Raw genomic sequence first — 18,397 nt, 5'->3', positions numbered from 1 at the left:
TGGCCTCAGATGTAGTTCTTTTGAACTGTTGTGATTGGAGAGTGCTTCAGGTTACACATTCAAGCACTAATCTGAAACATTTAACGTGTTTGCACTGGTCCGTAACAACAATACACAGCCCTGATTTTTATCCAGAGTGTTTCCACTGTATAATGATCCGTACTGTAACTAAGCTCCAATACTCAGTCCAAACAGCTAACTCCAACATGACACACACATAACACACGTTTCCACAGAGATGAATGTTTTGGCACCCCTGGACATGCAACAGAGCAACACATTTTAATCCTAAAATTTTAATCGTGTTTTTTTTTTTTCTTTCAAGTTAAATAAATCCATTTGTGAATTTTTGCTGATTTGCTGGTTGGTCACTGAAGAGGTAGAATGTGTTCATGATGAAAATTATACTAAAAAATGTTAATATACTTGTTTTATTCAGATTTTAATGTAGTTTTAAATTTAAATGTGATGTGTAAGAGATTTTTGAGTTAATCCCATTCATTTAATGACCATGGAAAGTTTTCAGCCATGAATTTTCCTGGAATTTTGCAAACTTACAATTTCAACAATGTGGTATATATAATAATGTAACTAGATTCTGATATTATTTTAGTTAGAAAGCAAAAAAGAATAATATTTGATCACTGATTACAGTCTATAGACTACAGTCTATTTCACCACATCAAACAAAGGAATCCAGAAATCACGTTTATAGGCGGCAGCAGCAGCAGCAGCAGTGATGGTGATGGTGATGAATCATGAACAGGCCTGTTGTGTTGTTATGCTTCGTTTTTTTCCTTGAAATGACGGATGCGGTCACGTGACGTCGTTCCTGTAGGAACACGGACACAGGCACTCCCCTACGGTGTTGCCACATCCTTGGTAATCGCTCTTTTTATTTTTTTGTACCTAAGATTCTTTAGAATGCATTAATAATATTTTCCTTTTAAACCTGAATGAGATGGTTTACTTTTTTTGAGGTACCATTTTTTAACACTGGAAGTTGTTCTGGATGAAGCTGTTTACTCAACATATACCGTGATCTTATTTATATTCGCCTTCTAAACTTCAACAGAGAGAAAACAGGCTGCTAAACATGTGCTTAGCAATATTTTTTCCAAAGATACTAACGATGCCGTACTTTTCTAAGCGTATTTAATATCCATATTTGAACGTTGTTCTCTGTAGGGTTTTTAAACAGACCTGGCAACCTCAACCGTATGCCTCTCCGTAGCTGTGCTCTTCATTCAAGGGGGGAAATATCACAGATTAGACGTCCATCCCGTTTGACTAGTATTGTTCAAATAACTTAGTCGATAGCTAAGGAAGAGAGATTAATAGCTGTTATAACAAGTTAAACTGATGCGATGTTAAGGTTTATTACAGTCTCTGCCGAATAGTTTAAACTGTCAATAATCAGGACTAGAGCGTTTTAGCTAACCGGCTAACTACCTGAGGCGGCTGCTTTGATGTGTGCTGTCCGGCGTCTCTGGAAACGTCCACTGTTCAATAGCTGCATGTTTTTCACCTTGACTTGACGTCGACATGGAGCTGTTTCAGGCGAAAGACCACTACATTCTCCAGAGTGGAGACAACGCTCTGTGGTGCAGCAGGAAGGATGGCTCCATGTCTGTAAGACCCGGTGAGTTCATTCAGTGCTGATGTGCTGCTGTTTATAATTAATGTGGCGATGAATTCAGTACATTTATCTCTTATTTCTTTAACAAGATTAAAAGTTAGACAATAAAAATATATATAGACAACTTACAACTTATATATATATATTTTTTTTTATTATATATAATATATATCTTCTGGCATACTGTTAAGCCAGTCCAACAATGACTATGTAGCTAGTATTTTGTAGCTAGTGTTTTTATTTTTATTTTATTTTTTTCCTACGCGTAATCAGGTATGTCCCGCCTTCTGTGATAGGATTGGCTAACACTCCTCGAAGCATCCATTAGTTGAAGAGTTTAATTCGATTGTTTTAGGTTTCACCCAATCGTTGAGCAGGAGGCGGGGTTTGCGCCCTGAATAGAGGTGCCAAAAAAATAACGTCTGCCCTACTTTTCACGAACGGAAGAGATGATACAATCTATTAATTTCAAGTCGTCTGACATCCAAAAGACCGTGATAAAGACTTGAATAGTTGAAGCCACGCACACAAAACGCGTGTTTACTTTCATATTTTGTCACACATATGGATTTGTGAATGTAGAATATGTAGGATATGTTGAAGGCAGAAAATGTAAAAATGTAAGAGATGCAACAGAGCACAGGATAGATGGAGATATTTGCCAGTTCACACAAGTACACACACATATCACAGCTGCATCTTTTCATTTGGAGCCTGATAATCTCTGGATGCTGTAGACTTGGACCTAAAACTGCTCTTATAATCATAAAGACGTATGTGCAAAATGTGATAATCCCAGGACTTGTTCATCCTCTACGTCCTTGCAACACAACACTGTTTTTATACTGATGTATATTTCTCACTATCTGGTGTCACCCAGAAGCGGATGGCTTCCAGAGTCTGGATTTCTCTGCAAGATTCTTTCTCATGTGTCATAACAGGGATGTTTTCTTGGCCTCTCTCACTTTAGGCTTGCTCATTATTAAAAGATGCACAAATAAAATAGATCTGCAATTTTAGTGGGTAAAAATTTTACAGATCTAAGTGGGTCAAAAAGATGAGGCATAGACATTTGGTTAGACACAACAACCGACAGGTGTTTATTAACATTCTGATACGAACCTCTAAGGTCTCACTGTGGCGTTAGTGGTTTATCTGAAGTTTAGAGTTTGAGATGTCACGAATAATGGTGAACACCTTTCAGTGTCATATAGATGACTTACTATAGATGAAGTGAGTCATCAATTAAGATCAGGTTTATTCTGATTACTGTAGTGAAACCAAGTAATGGTGCTCATGTTGGCACAAATACAAAACAAAGAAAGGTTAAAGATGATACAGATTTTGGACTACAGTCATTCCCTGTAAGTGTTACACAGTCAGTCAGTGTTCATTGATCTAACAGTGTCATCTATGTTACATGGGAGGCACAGTGGCTTAGTGGATAGCACTTTTGCCTTGCACCTCTAGGGTTCAATTCCCACCTCTGCCATGTGTTAATAGTGTTTGCATGCTCGTTGCCTGGAACATCCTTGAAGTTTTGAGTACCTCAAAACTGAACAGAAAGCATTTGCTTGGCCTAAAGTCCTAGATGGTCACTGTTATTTCTGTTTCACCTTCAGCTTTTAAAGCTACTGGCTAAGCCATATGTTTGAATGCTGAAAACATAACTGTCTAGTGGTGTTAAAGAGAGTTTTATTTGTTACATGAGCAACTCATTTATTCCAGTCCTCAATGTTGACTTTGCACTTATGTGTAGTTTTAATATTGTGTTTCAGCAAGTAATGTTTAAATTCCATGAATAAATTATTCAAATGTTCAGGATGTCCTCTGTCCTGATATTTAAATTGAACCCATGGGTTAACAAACAGGAATAATTTGCATTTTTATATTTAGAATCACTGGGAGGACAGTAACCTTACAGTTTGCATGGTTATATTTGTTAGTGTGTTCAATTGTTCATGACTGGTATGGAGACCTAGTGCCAAAGCCCTGTTAGGATGTGAATGAGTCGACTCTGGGCCCTCTGGCCTTTACACTGTGTGTGCAGCCAAGCTGAGCTGGTTAGGGTTGCAGCACTGTTTCATTATTTAATTGGAAAAGGGTTTCCGCTGTTTGCATGGATCACTGACACCAGCTCGTTTGAAAGAATTCTTGATTTTATATGCAGGTATACAATATACATTGATTTCTAGGATTATGTATGAGAATAGGAATAGTCTGTCGTTTAACAAGCTGGATACAAACTAATATATTCATAAATTTTATGCAGAAGCATTTACACTTGAAATGTGGTATTGATAAAGCGTTTGTTCGTGAAAGGTACACTACAATAGCTCCCAAGTGTAAGTCACTAATAAGAACTTTCTCAGCTTCAAATCATACATTTATTTGGTCAATTTTAAATATTCCAGTTAATTCAACTGTACAAATGCAGAAAATTGGATTAACAGAGATTGGTTTTTGTATTTGTATCTTTACTAACATCTGCTGGTTATTCTTTTCTCTGTTTCAGCAACTGACTTGCTACTAGCTTGGAATCCAATATGTTTGGGACTGGTGGAGGGCGTTATTGGAAAAATTCAACTTCATGCTGGTAAGAAAAATAGTGCCGTTGTTTTCGTTCAGGAAAGGAAAGTGGAAATTCACTTTGTACACTTTCAATGACGTTCGATATGATCTTGAATGAAAACTGCACAATTCCTGGATAAGTTCCTGTTTTGTGTTTTTTGCACTGCATGCACTATGACCATTATGTAAAATTACATACTCTATTTAGTGGTTAGATCATTTCAGTCTACAGACAAAGCAGAACCAAATAGTGAATTTGGAGAAGGTGGAACCTGGTGGCATTTAGCTAGAACGATGTTTTAAAAAAAATACACACATATTTGGATCTTCAATTGGGAGTCATGCCAATGATTTGAACATTTTTCTTTGCTCTTGTAAATTGATCTAACTCAATAGTTATATAATAACTGTAGGGTTTTTTTTTGTTTATTCTATAAAGCATATAGAGAACAATTAGCAACATTCAGACTGAAAAGTAAGACCTCAGTTGTCTCTGGTCCACAGAAAATGTTTTCATTTGTGAAAGTTGTCCCTGCTGAAAATTGTTTGTGTGAATGAAAAGGTTCTTGAGTTTGTGAAAAGGATCCTACTGGTTTGGGTAGGTTACTTTGCTAGGTGAAAATAAGTAGGAAAAATAATAACCGAGAGTAAATTGAAAGAGGCTTTTGAGACTGAAGATATTTAGAGAAGGATTAATCCTTCCACCAATTTAGTGCTCAATCAGAACTTTCTGTACACAATAATTAGTCTTTGTCTAAGAAAGAGAAACAAAGCAACACATTACCATTTTTCCAGATGAAAACACACCACCTGGACTCATTTAGAGAGTCCTAAATAAGAAATATGTATTTGACCTTCCTCTGCAGGACACTGATCACTATTCACAAATCCTCACTTCTAGGTTCTGCATTCTGAGCTTAACAGCATGCTCTGTTCTCAGTTCCACTTAAAATATGCATCAAACTTTCAGAAGAGACGTATAATGAAAGATCAAATTCAAGCAGCAGTTGTATTCAGAATTCACTAACCTAGTCCAGGTGAAGTATTTATCCTGTTAATTCTGGTTACTGATCACTTTATTTCTCTTTCTGGACACAGTTATTGTTCATTAGACCATAGCCCCGTTAGAGGTGTTGATTTGTTTAGTGAAGCAGCTCTGACAGTAGCTCCAGTAGACTGCAAGTCAGATCGCAGGTTTGTATGTGCTCACTATAATACCTTATTGTTTATGAAATAACAACTAATTTACAGGGATTGTAAGCTAGACACTCCACATGCTTAACAATAAAGCAATTCTAAATAGTCATGGATATGATGAAGCTTGGAGACATTTATTTAACGTTAATGGTAGACGTCTTCTCTTCGTCTGGGCTTTGTTATAGCGCAAGGTAAAGTGGTTCCTTTAAGTTCAAGCACATACTATGTAGCACATACCATCATGTTTTATTCCTTACTTGTCTCCTTAAGTCTTGACTAATCCACATCCTGTTGAAGAGCCTGTTCAGTCGTCGCTTTCACTGAGATCATTTCTCACAAGGGTGACTCATCAGCGTTGGCCAGCAATTCCTCTCTGTAACAGGGAAAGATGCCGTTACAGGGTGTGGAATGTAAGGAAGTCCTTAAGCATGACACACTCCTTTCCTTTCCCCTGCAGATTTTCCTCTGGGCCTGATTCTGATTCGCCAAAAAGCACTTGTGGGTTTACTGCCGGGAGAACACAAGGTGTACAAGATTACAAAAATAACTGTTATCCCACTCTCAGACGATGAACCCCAGGATCTGGAATTAGAGGTGAGGAGTAGTCTCAAGTTTCTTTCCAAAAATCAAAAAGAATAAAGCCATATTACAAGCAGAATATTTTCTTAAGTGTATCATATTTTGGTTTTTATGTTTTAATGTTCCTTTTCTCTGTACATGTTGGTAGAATTCAGCTTTAAGACTGAAGTAGAGCTCAGTAGACTCCTGTGTCATTCCCTATTTATAGTGAGCACTTCTTCTTTATTATACACAGATTAGAAGGCATTTGAATGCTCCTAAGTGAAATAGCATTCAGTCTATATCAGCTTGGTTATTTAGAGGATGTGAGGTGGTGAGTGTGTGTCTCAAAGGTCATCCAGAGGAAGCAAGATGTTTCTAAGGTGTCAGTCTCTCAGGGGAGCGTCTCAGATTGAAAAAGATGGTTTGCTCACGTAAGTGATGCTGTCTACGACTTGGAATCGGTAATCATTCTGTCAGCAGTTTATCTTCAACTACAATCCACAGAATGATTATTCCATGATGTAGCAAGCCTAGACATTCCCCTGGATATCTAGTATAGTTGTGTGTATTTGTATCCATGTGAGAATCTGTAGTTTGCCTCTGAATTTTTTTAGTTAGTCTGAAAGCTTTAGATCAGATTTCCTTTGCTTGTAATCAATGCACATGGATTTGTTAGTAGGGTAGAAGTATTGTTGTGCTCCCTATAGAATCCTTGAGACAAAAAATATACTGTGTGGTTGTCTATGAATATATATCCTATGTCACTGTGGAGAAATTCTGCTAAAGAGCTAGCAATCTAATTCACCATAAATCTTTAATAGAACAAATATATTTTATCAAAATGACATGTACATTTGAACAATTTTATTTAGGTTACTTTCACTGATGTAGATAAACTTTACCTTGGCTTCTACTTGCAAATATCATGAGCCAGTTTAATAAAAACAGCAAGAAAAATATTCAATTTCCTAAAGATGTCTAAAACCTTGCTTGCTAGAGGATTTCCTCACACCATGACACACTCTATGTCCCTGTTGATCATGAGTAGTTAGTCTTTTGAATGGTGCCATAGCTAACTGGACATAAGAATGAATATTTTGTGGTCAGACTGGCTGAAAAAATGTCCATGATGCTCCTGAATAAATGGTGTTTGTGAAGTTCGCCTCAGGTCATGAGACGGGGATGCATTTTGTTCAAATTTGGCCAAAATGTTTTATTTTATTTATTTATTTATATATTATTAGTATTATATTTTATAGATTATTATTTGGGGGGGTACGGTGGCTTAGTGGTTAGCACGTTCGACTCACACCTCCAGGGTTGGGGGTTCGATTCCCGCCTCCGCCTTGTGTGTGTGGAGTTTGCATGTTCTCCCCGTGCCTCGGGGGTTTCCTCCGGGTACTCCGGTTTCCTCCCCCGGTCCAAAGACATGCATGGTAGGTTGATTGGCATCTCTGAAAATTGTCCGTAGTGTGTGATTGCGGGAGTGAATGAGAGTGTGTGTGTGCCCTGCGATGGGTTGGCAGTCCGTCCAGGGTGTATCCTGCCTTGATGCCCGATGACGCCTGAGATAGGCACAGGCTCCCCGTGACCCGAGGTAGTTCGGATAAGCGGTAGAAAATGAGTGAGAGTGAATGAGTGAGTGAGTGAGAGATTATTATTTGACCAAGCTGTTGGACCATGTGAATAAATGATTTTTCAGGCTGCCACACATCCTGTCTTGTTAATATCATGTAAATGTGGTTTGATTAGATTTTTTTCTAACATGGTATGAGTAAGATTATTGGTTTAGATCAGCATGTTTTTGTTTCTCTTTAACTTTTAAAGCTTTGTAAGAAACACCACTTTGGGATCAACAAACCCGAGAAAATTACCCAGTCTCCAGATGATTCCAAGTTCCTGATGAAGACTCTGAGTCAAATCAAGTCCAATGTTGCTGTTCCCATCAAGAAAAAGGTTAAATATTGCTTTTGAATACATTCAGAAATACCATTAATTTGAAGCAATATTGTATTTCTTTCTGTTTGCCTCTGAACTGCACATTTTGAAAAGTGTGAACAAATAGAGATGTTTCATTTTAGCCACTTATCCAGTCGACCTCCTTGTCTTCTTTAACAGTAGTAACAATATTGCATTAACCAGTTCACAAACCTATTGTACAACCCGTGTTTATTTCTATTTTTATTTAACTTTAAACAATTTATGTGCTTATGTTTTCAGGTCAAAGAGAATAAAGAAAAGGAGCGTTTGGAGAAGAGACTACTTGATGAGCTCTATAAGATATTCATGGACTCTGATTCCTTTTACTACAGCCTCACTTATGATCTTACAAATACTGTACAAAGACAGGGAGCCTCAGGCAAGTCTGATCTGCCCCTATGGAAACGGGTGAGTGGCCTCTTTGTCCCGGACAATGCCAGGATGTTCCACATTACACACCATACACTCATAAATACTCTGAAATAGCGCTAGATTTTCCACATTCAAAGTACTATATGCCCCGTGACCCGAGGTAGTTCGGATAAGCGGTAGAAAATGAATGAATGAATGAAAGTACTATATGTACAAGTGAGATAAGAGCTTCCATGTTTTATCTTTGTATTTCCTTTTTTTCCTGTGAGTCTGTAGTCAGTGTATGCCACATTTAACACTAAAGGTTAGTATTACCATTCTAACTCACCCACAAGACACAATTGATGACTTGAAAAAAGACCGGGTGGTTTATTATTTATTTATGTTTCCCTTCTAATCTTTAACTGTTAAGATCAGCAGTTTCTCAAACCAGCCCATCTGGAACCAACAACCATGCCCATAGAGATCACAGCTTTTTCACATTTTTATGTTTCATGTAAACACTAAATGAAGCTCTTGACCTGTATTTGCATGATTTTGTGCACTGTGCTGCTGGATAACTGCTTTAACACTTTAAACTGCTCCTGTGCTTTAAGTAATGCTATAAATGTATTTCTACAGGTTGATGACCGATTCTTCTGGAATAAACACATGCTACAAGATCTAGTTAACCTACAGGTGCAAAATAGCACATTTAAATGCACACCATAGTTAGAATACACCTTTGCAATGCAACAAAAATCTAAAGGCCAAACACTGAATGCAAATGCACATATATTACAGGTTCCTGATGTGGACTTTTGGGTGGTGCCCATAATCCAAGGCTTTGTGCAGGTAGAGGAGCTGGTGGTGAACTACAACGAGGGCTCAGATGAGGAAAAAAGCAGCCCAGAGACACCACTGCAAGAGCAACACACCTGTGTGGATGACATTCACCCACGCTTTACAGTGGCTCTTATTTCCAGACGCAGCCGTCACCGTGCTGGTAAAACACATTTTTAAGTGTGACATTTAAATGTGAAATAAAACTTCTGGCTCAGATCTGGTGCTCCTGACACTTTCGATCTGTAAGGACTGTAAGGTGATCGTGTGTAACCTGAGCTTTCTTGTTTAAGGCATGCGCTACAAACGGAGAGGGGTAGATGAAGAAGGCCATGTGGCCAACTATGTGGAGACAGAGCAGCTGATCCACGTGCATAATCACACGCTGTCATTTGTGCAGATACGAGGCTCTGTCCCAGTGTTTTGGAGCCAAGCTGGGTATCGCTACAATCCCAGACCACGTCTAGAGAAAGGTATGGTATGGATGTTCAGTTATCAGGCTACCATGAAACAATAAAGCCTAGTGTGAAATTCATAGTAAATAAATAGTAGCAGGTAAATAAAATGCAAACATAAAACTTATGTTAGTAGAAACTTTTTTTTTTAAATCCTTGATTAATTGCATTAGTCCTGTTACACTAAACACTTCATCTGAGAAACATTTCTTGTTTTTATTTCCAATTGTTTTCCAGGGGAAAAAGAAACCACTCCCTATTTCGCTTTGCACTTTGAGGAGCAAGTTAAAATTTATAAAAAACTGGTAAGGTCTGCTGATGGAAAATGGTGTCAGAAAGAGGAGAAGGGATGAAGATACCTTTTAGCAAAATTAAAGGAGAGAAATAATGCAACTGACGTGAAATTACACACAGTTTTCAGTACCCACTGTATTATTCACACTGTGTATTCACAGTGAACTTATGAAACAGGATATATGATATAATACTGATGTGATATAAATTCTATTTATTTCGCTAGGTCGTGATCAATCTGGTCGACCAAAATGGTCGTGAGAAGTTGATTGGGGATGCATACATTAAACAGGTGCTGCTCTTTAACAACCCCAACTTAACCTATGTCTCGTTCGACTTTCATGAGCACTGGTGAGAATACATATTACTTATTGCTTTTCTACGTTATTCTAAGCAGCAGTGGAAAAAAACGTTTTTTTTTAAAGGCAGGGCAATGTATTTCTTTTATGATTGTATTGTAGCAGCATGGACTAGATTAGGATTATTTGAAAAAATGTGTTTAGTTAATCAAAAAGTAAAGGAATTTGGGATCATTTTTCAGTCGAGGCATGAAGTTTGAGAATGTCCAGACACTCACAGACGCCATCTCTGACATCATCACAGACATGCGATGGGGATGGTCAGTATACATTTTTAACCTTTTAAAGTGCCTATGGAATTGAAATAGTTTTTTTTTATTGCCTATGTAAAACATGTATGAAAGGAAATATTAAAAATGTTTTTTTATACATAGTTAATGTTAATATTTCTGTATTGGTGAACTTGTTGAACATGTGTGTCCAGTTGAACTGAAATTAACCCTAAACTTAAATGATGACTATTTATTTGGTTTTGATTTTGTGACAGTGTAGCATACTGTATATTGAATGCTATTTGTTGTCTCAAGTCAAGTAGTATTATAGATCCCATCCTAAATAGGTAATGCAAGCAGAAAGGGATCACCATACAGAATCGTGTGTATAAATCAATATATCTGTCTCCTAATGAACTAGTGTGCTGATTATGTATCTCCTTTAGGGTGGACCAAGCAGGAGTCATATGTACACAAGATGGCATATTTCGAATTAACTGCATGGACTGCCTGGACAGGACTAATGTAGTTCAAGCGGCCATTGCGCGGGTGGTCATGGAAAAGCAGGTATGTAAAACTATTGTGTTATGGTGGTATAACTGTGTCCAGTGCTACACTGAATGTAATACCCATCCTTCAGTGATGTACCCGTGATTCTCTTGAACCATGCTGCTCTTTACATGTTCGTAAGAGTATTTTGTTGCCGTTCTAGTTGAAGAAACTGGGGGTGATGCCCCCGGAACAGCTGCTTCCCCTCAAATGTTACAGGATCTACCAGATGATGTGGGCCAACAATGGAGACACTATCAGCCGCCAGTACGCTGGCACAGCAGCTTTAAAGGTAACTCACAGGGATGACTGGATGTGAGTCACCAGGTTTATGTGGACTGTCTCTGTGTTTATCTGACCCCAATGCTATATATGCAAATCATTTAAAATACAGCATAAACATAGAAATACAGTCAAAGTAAACACAATATTTTTACCTAAAACACTCATTTTTAAACTTTATAAATGTATTTGTGATGTAATTTGGTTTTTAAAAAAGATGTACGATGGAAAATGATCATATTTGAATACTTTCTGATAGCATCATGATAAGAGAGAGATACATGGAGAAGGGTGAGAGCGGGAGAGATCGAGAGTAAGCATGGATTGGAGATGGAGAATTTAGTGAAACATGCTCTCTCCACTGGGAATTAAAGTTATCTTGTCTAAGATTTTGTCTGACTTATTTTTTGTCCTGATGAAATCAAAGCTGTGCCATGTTGTTTAAGTGGAAAGTTTTGTATATAACTCAGGCCTGTCCTATTTATGAAGCTAACAGTTTTCCATTTGCAAGTTGATTGCAATGAGGTTTACTTCATGAATGTGTTATTTGATATGTCTAGCCACCGGCATCTTACTGGAGGTTTTTTTGGTGTTTAAACACTATTGTGTAGGGTGATTTCACACGCACTGGAGAAAGGAAACTAGCTGGTGTGATGAAAGATGGAGTGAACTCAGCCAATCGCTACTATTTAAATCGATTCCGTGATGCATACAGACAGTCTGTCATCGGTGAGAATAAAAATACACTTATCTAACTGGTTGACTTGAATTTGTATATCTGGCCGTGATCTGGACATCTCCACATCGTTTTTTACTCCGCAGATCTTATGATGGGGCTCCCTGTGACAGAGGACTTGTATTCTATCTTCAGCAAAGAGAAAGAGCATGAGGAGAAAGAGAAAGAGAGCCAGAGAGGAGCACAGGAACAGGTCAGCCTCCTCCTCCAGACGTACATGCAGCTACTGCTGCTAGACGATGAGAAGTTCCATGGAGGCTGGGCCCTTATTAACTGTGACCCCAGGTAAATCAAGCACTCTTATTTATCACAAGATTACTTATGCCTTTTTTTCCTTTCATAGCCCTACATTGTTTTGGAAAAAAACAAAAACAGGAGGCCAGACAATATCTATCTAAAAAAAATTTTTCCTTTTAAATCAGTGTTAAAATTCACAAATGAGGTTTGGGAAGGATGTTTGTATCCAGAATAATATCCAAAACAACAATGTGGAATTTAGCATTATTTGGGACAAAACAGGTCCTGAAGGAATTGAAATGTTTACTGAATGTCAACGTGAATGCACTTTTGTGTACTCTTTTTCAGTCTATTGGCAATGGCAAAAAGGTACTTGTACTCATGTATTTCCTGTATTTTAACAACTGCCTTGGGTGGCGGAGTTACATTTTCTAAATTTTTATGTCTTTTGGTCCTAATAATGTCTAATGATTTTAAAAGCCTAACAAATGCTGGTCAGGCTGGTCGGCACTTCTATTCATGTTATTAACCCATATTATGACATGAGATTCTTACTGGAGAATATATTTGTTTGTGTTAACTATATCTCAGGTCATAATATGGTCTTATAAATGGGTTCTTTCTCATTACACTGTGAGTTGTGAATTGTTTGGACACTGGATATGAATGGTTTCCGTTTTTATGCATAATTGGTGTAGGTTTTATGGAGGGAAATCCAAACAATTTTTTGACTTGACTGTCTTTTTGCTGTTTCCCAATAGTCTGATAGATGCCACACACAAAGATGTGGACGTTCTGTTACTGCTGTCCAACTGCGCATATTATGTTGCTTAGTAAGTGTTTACATTTTCCTAATGATTGATATTTTGCCAGAGTTTTTAGCCAAAAAGTCTCATCTCTCTTCTGCCTCTTTTCAGCTATGATGAGGAGACAGATAAAGTTAACCAGTACCAGCGTCTGGGTTTAGAAGGCTTGGAAAAAATTGAAATAGGTAGGTGTTTACAGGAGAATCTATTTGATTTTGTTTTTTTTTTAAATTGTGCAGCACAAGCCACTCTGACTGGCATGCTTTCATCATGGCATGATCTATAATTAGTTTATCTGATGTCCTAATATTTGGCTTTAGGCCCTGAGCCCACTCTCTTTGGCAAACCCAAATACTCCTGCATGCGACTGCATTATAAAAATGGGGAGACTAGTGGCTATTTCCACACTCTGAGAGCCGTCACAAGGAACCCAGAAGATGATGGAAAAGGTACAAGACCATTTTTTAGATGATACATTATAGTCTAGAACTAATGCAGATTATTATAAATGTATAAAATGTACCATGAATGTGTGTTTGTAATAAGTGTTTAGTTTTCAGATGTATTTGCCATTTGGTTTACATTTCAGACACCCTGCAGTGTATAGCAGAGATGCTCCGCATAACTAAACAAGCGATGGGTCTTGACTTGCAAGTCATTGAGAAGAAATTAGAAAGGTAAAAAGACTTCTGTTTTCACAATAATTCTGTGGTAACAACAGCAGTAGCACCAGTGTTTTCTGACGTAGACTTTCTTATTTGTTTTACTTTTGACTTTTTTTCAAGGAAGCACAGCAAACCTCATGAGGACATCCATGGTATACAGGGAAAAGCCACTGAGCCAGTACTTGGCTCAGGCTTAGCTCAGGGCAAAAGTTTCTTCATGAACAAATTCTCATCCTTAAATCAGAAAGTAAAGCAGACAAAAACTAATGTAAACATGGGAAACTTCAAGCCTTTAGGCAGACTAGAGATGAAAGTAAACTTCTTAAAGCCCAACATGAGGGTGAACCTTTGGAAATCAGACAGCAGTTTGGAGACATCTGATGGTAATCCAGGCCCTGGAGCTATGAAAGACCTTTGTAATGACCGGTCAGATCTAGAGATCTCAGACGACTCTGACTCTTGTAACTCAGATGAGCAGCCTTGCTCAGGATCCCTGGAGAATGTTGACTATGTTCTTCCCAGTTGTGGAATTGTAGCATCTGCACCTCGACTTTCCAGCCGATCCCAGTCCATTGGAAGTGTTGAAATTGCTGTGCCCTCTATTATCCGTGTCACAAGTTGTGAGAACAAGGTAGGGGATAGCTTGTTTGTTGAAACAAACTCTCAGTCCCCTGGCACAGCCTCAGAAGCAGAGGAGGCCATCTTGATTGACTTTGGAACACCAATTGATGCTTACTGCCACCAGTTTGTCCAGGATGCCCAGACCAAACCAGTAGAAGTCTTCGAAGAACGCCCAGCCCTGCCAACAAACCCACAAGTATCTGAGGGTCTCAAAGCTCCTCCAGCTTCAGGCTCAAAGCCAGAAACATCAAACCCCCAGCAGCAGCAAATTCCTCGTCCATCTCAGCTTGATGTAGAGCCTTCTGCCTCAGCAGGAAAACTCCTCACTGTCCAGCCTCCAGGTTCTGCCGCATCATGTAGCTCCCAAAAAAGCCTTGGCTCCGTCATGGAAGGGAGTCTAGGACCTTCTCCAGCAGACAGTAATGGAAGCCGTGTGGTCTCCCCCTTTGCTAAGATTAAGAGCTCTGTAGTGCAAGTGGCTAGCATGACGCAGGCCGGACTTACTCAAGGTATAAATTTTGCTGTGGCGAAAGTTCAAAAAAGTCCAGAGCCTGATGCTGTTAATGAAACACAGCAAAATGAATTGCGAGCTATGTTTACACAGTGCCAGACTAGAATCATTCAGATATAACACGTTTATTTGGCCTCATACAGATGCATTTTTAGTGTAGAATGTGTCTAGCACAGTAGCAGTAGCATAAGTTTGCACAAAAATGTGTACAGACAATTACTCCCATATTTCTGGTCCAGATAATGTAACTGATGTTTACAGCCAGTGTTGTGTAGTGTATATATAGTATACCTAAGCTGAAACTGACTGTGCCCTTATTCCAAGTAAAATCCTTAACATTAATACATTGCTGGTATTGCATGTTGAGAAATCTTAGGTAGATTGGGGCGAGCAAGTATGATTGCATGTCAAGAGTCCAGATCTAGTTTAGTCACGTGTAACATCTGCGGTGCAGTTCTCTTCTTTGCATCTGTTGTTGTAGCTTTAGCTGAAATGTCTCATTAAAAACAGAAAAGTCAGGCTCTAATATCTATTTGATGGGCAGCTCAGTATTAGACATTAGAAAAGGAGAAATGTAAACAAAGCTCCATATAGTTAAAGAAATACATTTGTTGTTACATGTCAATAGAAATATACCAATGTAGGACCAGAAGGAACTTCTGCTTTATAAGCTACAGTAAAATATTGTCCAGTAAAATATTCTGAGTCTTCAGAATTAGGGAATTTCAATTCATATATTTAGATAAAATACATATATTTACATAAAATGTACCAGTCACTTGATGGGCAGTTTGTAGTTCTTACTAACATTTCATTTTTTTTTTTTTTTTTTTAGCCGTTCAGTTTGAGACTTTGTAAAGGTACAAAAAGTAGAAGATCCATCAAAACTTGAATGTTAAATTATTGGTAGTAAATAAGTAAGAAGCAAAAACATTAGAAGAAATGCGCAGACTCAGGGGGAAGACTGCCTTCTCTTCATCATCCTTTGGATTTTAATGTATATTGTGCAAAATACATGAAATGCTGATTTTATTTCTTATGCTGCTGAAGATGCTACAACTTGGAAGCAAATTACTTATAGTACCTTTAATCTTGTGGGGAAAATGTATTTAATATTATTTTCTAGATTATGCAAGTAACCTGCTTAGGTTTTTTCACCAGAAATGCTGTCGGATAATGATAGTGGTCAGTGTCTTAAATTATACTTGTTTAAAAAGTTTTATCCGAACAGAACGGTTTATTTACCGGGTGAACCTGCATCAAATAATTGCTTGACAAATATATTTTGATATTTAAACATAATAAATAAACATTTCAAACTTCATAGTTATTTGTGTATAAGGATAAATGAGTACAAATATGTGTATATATGATTACACACAGGTCTTTACCTGCTTTAAGCTATTATTTGATGCAGGTCAGGTGTAAAGGTCCCAGGCCAAACATAAAACACTGTAAAATGCTTTTTGCACTCATATTTATATCAAGAGTCTTATCATATTATTAGGTGCAGGTATTTTTGACAGGTATGACTATATTTAATGTCATTATTCATTTGTATTAAGGTTATTTTGCTGCATCTTGAGTGTAATTGTTTCTGGTTTTGTCACATCAATAACATGCTCGTTCTCAGGCTTGATGTATGACCATTAGCACACATTTAATGATTATAAAGCAGCTGTTCAGTACTGTTTGAGTTGGTACCTGAAATTCTCCACATTTTATCCTGCTTTTTTTCTGGGGAATTTGAATTTAATTGCAGTTAATTATATCAATTATGTACATGTATCTAAATTTAAAGGTACACTCCAGCAAAAAGAGAAGAAATCATTCATGTAACCATGGATCTATTTCTTCTAAATACATCTCATCTCTTTTAGTAGTGATTTCTCTAACTCTCTTGACAAAAGAAACAAGTAATAAGGTTTTCTGACACTAATCAGAGCCAAGTAAAGTACATATATTGTGTATGTAAAAAGTGCATTACATTCTACCTTCACTGCAAGTTTAAAATGTATTTCTATTGGTGGAAATTTTTATTATTGAATTGTATGGGTTTAATCTAAACCTAAATAATATCGATATAGAATATTTTTTAACACATTTTAAATAATAAACCTGTTTGGATTATGTGCATAAAATCTCTAGCTATTTACACACATTAGACTCATCAGATTAATGGAGCAAGATCATTTTGTCTAGTTTGTTTAGTGGTATAAAGATGGATGATGATGGCTGGTCCCAGGAAACCAAATCTTGGCACGGTATTTTTTTTTTTGTAACTTTCATGAGGTATTGAATATCTTTCTATCTGACCCCACCCCTCAGATCTGATGATCAAGCGTGACCCTGCTTGGCCCTGGTAGCCCTGAGGGTCTTCAAAACAGTTTTTCGATCCGTGTAGGAGAGAGTTATATAACTCATGTTCATATAATACATGGTCATCTCAAGCCTGAGGGAAGATGGATGAGTCTTTTATGAACTGCATTATTTGGTTTCGTTTGATTAATGGTTACGTTCTTCACAAATACATATGCTGTTTTTAATTACTGTACGTTTTGAGATGCAAATTAGGTATCAGCATCAAGCCATAAAACACATTTCGACAATAACTGTAGCATCATTCCGACTGTCTTAACATAAATATGCTGGTTATAATACAGGTTTGATGCATGTTGGTAGATGGGATTTGTTAATAGGTTGATTAATTGTTTCTTAACAATTTGAGATAGCATGAACTGGACTTGAATTTATTTTAATGCAATTCTAATCAATTAGAATATTAGTACATGGCAGTGGTACATAAATGTAAAGCTATTCAAAGAACAGATCTGTGCAAGTAAACATTCCTGGTGTTCCATTTCTTTTGTATTTTCTATGCATAAACAAATGCACCTTCCTCGTTTCCATTCACAATATGTCCTGACAGGACCATACTTTTACAAAGTGCTTTGGACTCCATGTATATTTTACAACTACCACTTTGTCATATAACTGAATTACTTTTTTTCTTTTTTATCTTAAGTGATAATCATTTAAACACTTTCAGCATCATCCTGTGTTTGTGTGTGAATGACTTTTCATTCTGTCCCCAGAATTGTATTGCATTGTATAACGGCCTATTTATAATGTTTAATGGTTATTCACTCTTAACCCCCTGTATTTGATAACACGTGTAAAACTGCTGTATTTTAAAATATTGTTTGTCTTATTTGGGAGGCTTTTTAAGTAAATCATTTAAAGCAAACTGGTCTTGAAGTACTTTATAGCAGCTAATGTCAAAACATCTTTTTAAAAATATTCAAGTATTTTGTCCTTGTGGCATAAAGGTACGGTCTTAGTAGTGGACATCATTACACTTTCTTTCTGCTCAGTTTAAGACAGACATTTATTTGTTTCACTTGACGTGAAATCCCCCTGCTCCAGGGAAGAAGTGTCATAAGGACTTCTATAGTATGAACACCTCAACTATAATCCTACACTGGCAGTAATACTGTGTGTGTGCATTCTAGACATTCTGTCCTTACA

General features: G+C 37.4%; 1 protein-coding gene across 1 annotated transcript; it reads left to right on the top strand.

The window, feature by feature from the left end:
- Positions 1–1,199: 1,199 nt before the first annotated feature.
- Positions 1,200–18,116, top strand: inpp5f (inositol polyphosphate-5-phosphatase F). Its single transcript, XM_060872636.1, has 20 exons — positions 1,200–1,642; positions 4,155–4,235; positions 5,865–6,001; positions 7,796–7,924; positions 8,189–8,356; positions 8,942–8,998; positions 9,104–9,305; positions 9,436–9,615; positions 9,835–9,902; positions 10,118–10,242; positions 10,433–10,510; positions 10,909–11,029; positions 11,175–11,303; positions 11,905–12,022; positions 12,116–12,314; positions 13,028–13,099; positions 13,184–13,257; positions 13,393–13,521; positions 13,662–13,749; positions 13,858–18,116. The coding sequence occupies exons 1-20, from the start codon at positions 1,546–1,548 to the stop codon at positions 14,987–14,989; spliced, it is 3,384 nt and encodes a 1,127-aa protein (XP_060728619.1). The 5' UTR covers positions 1,200–1,545; the 3' UTR covers positions 14,990–18,116.
- The last annotated feature ends 281 nt before the right edge of the window (positions 18,117–18,397 follow it).

This window comes from Tachysurus vachellii, chromosome 6 (genome assembly GCF_030014155.1).
Source record: "Tachysurus vachellii isolate PV-2020 chromosome 6, HZAU_Pvac_v1, whole genome shotgun sequence".
Lineage (NCBI taxonomy): Eukaryota > Metazoa > Chordata > Actinopteri > Siluriformes > Bagridae > Tachysurus > Tachysurus vachellii.
This window is presented reverse-complemented; position numbering and strand designations above follow the sequence as displayed.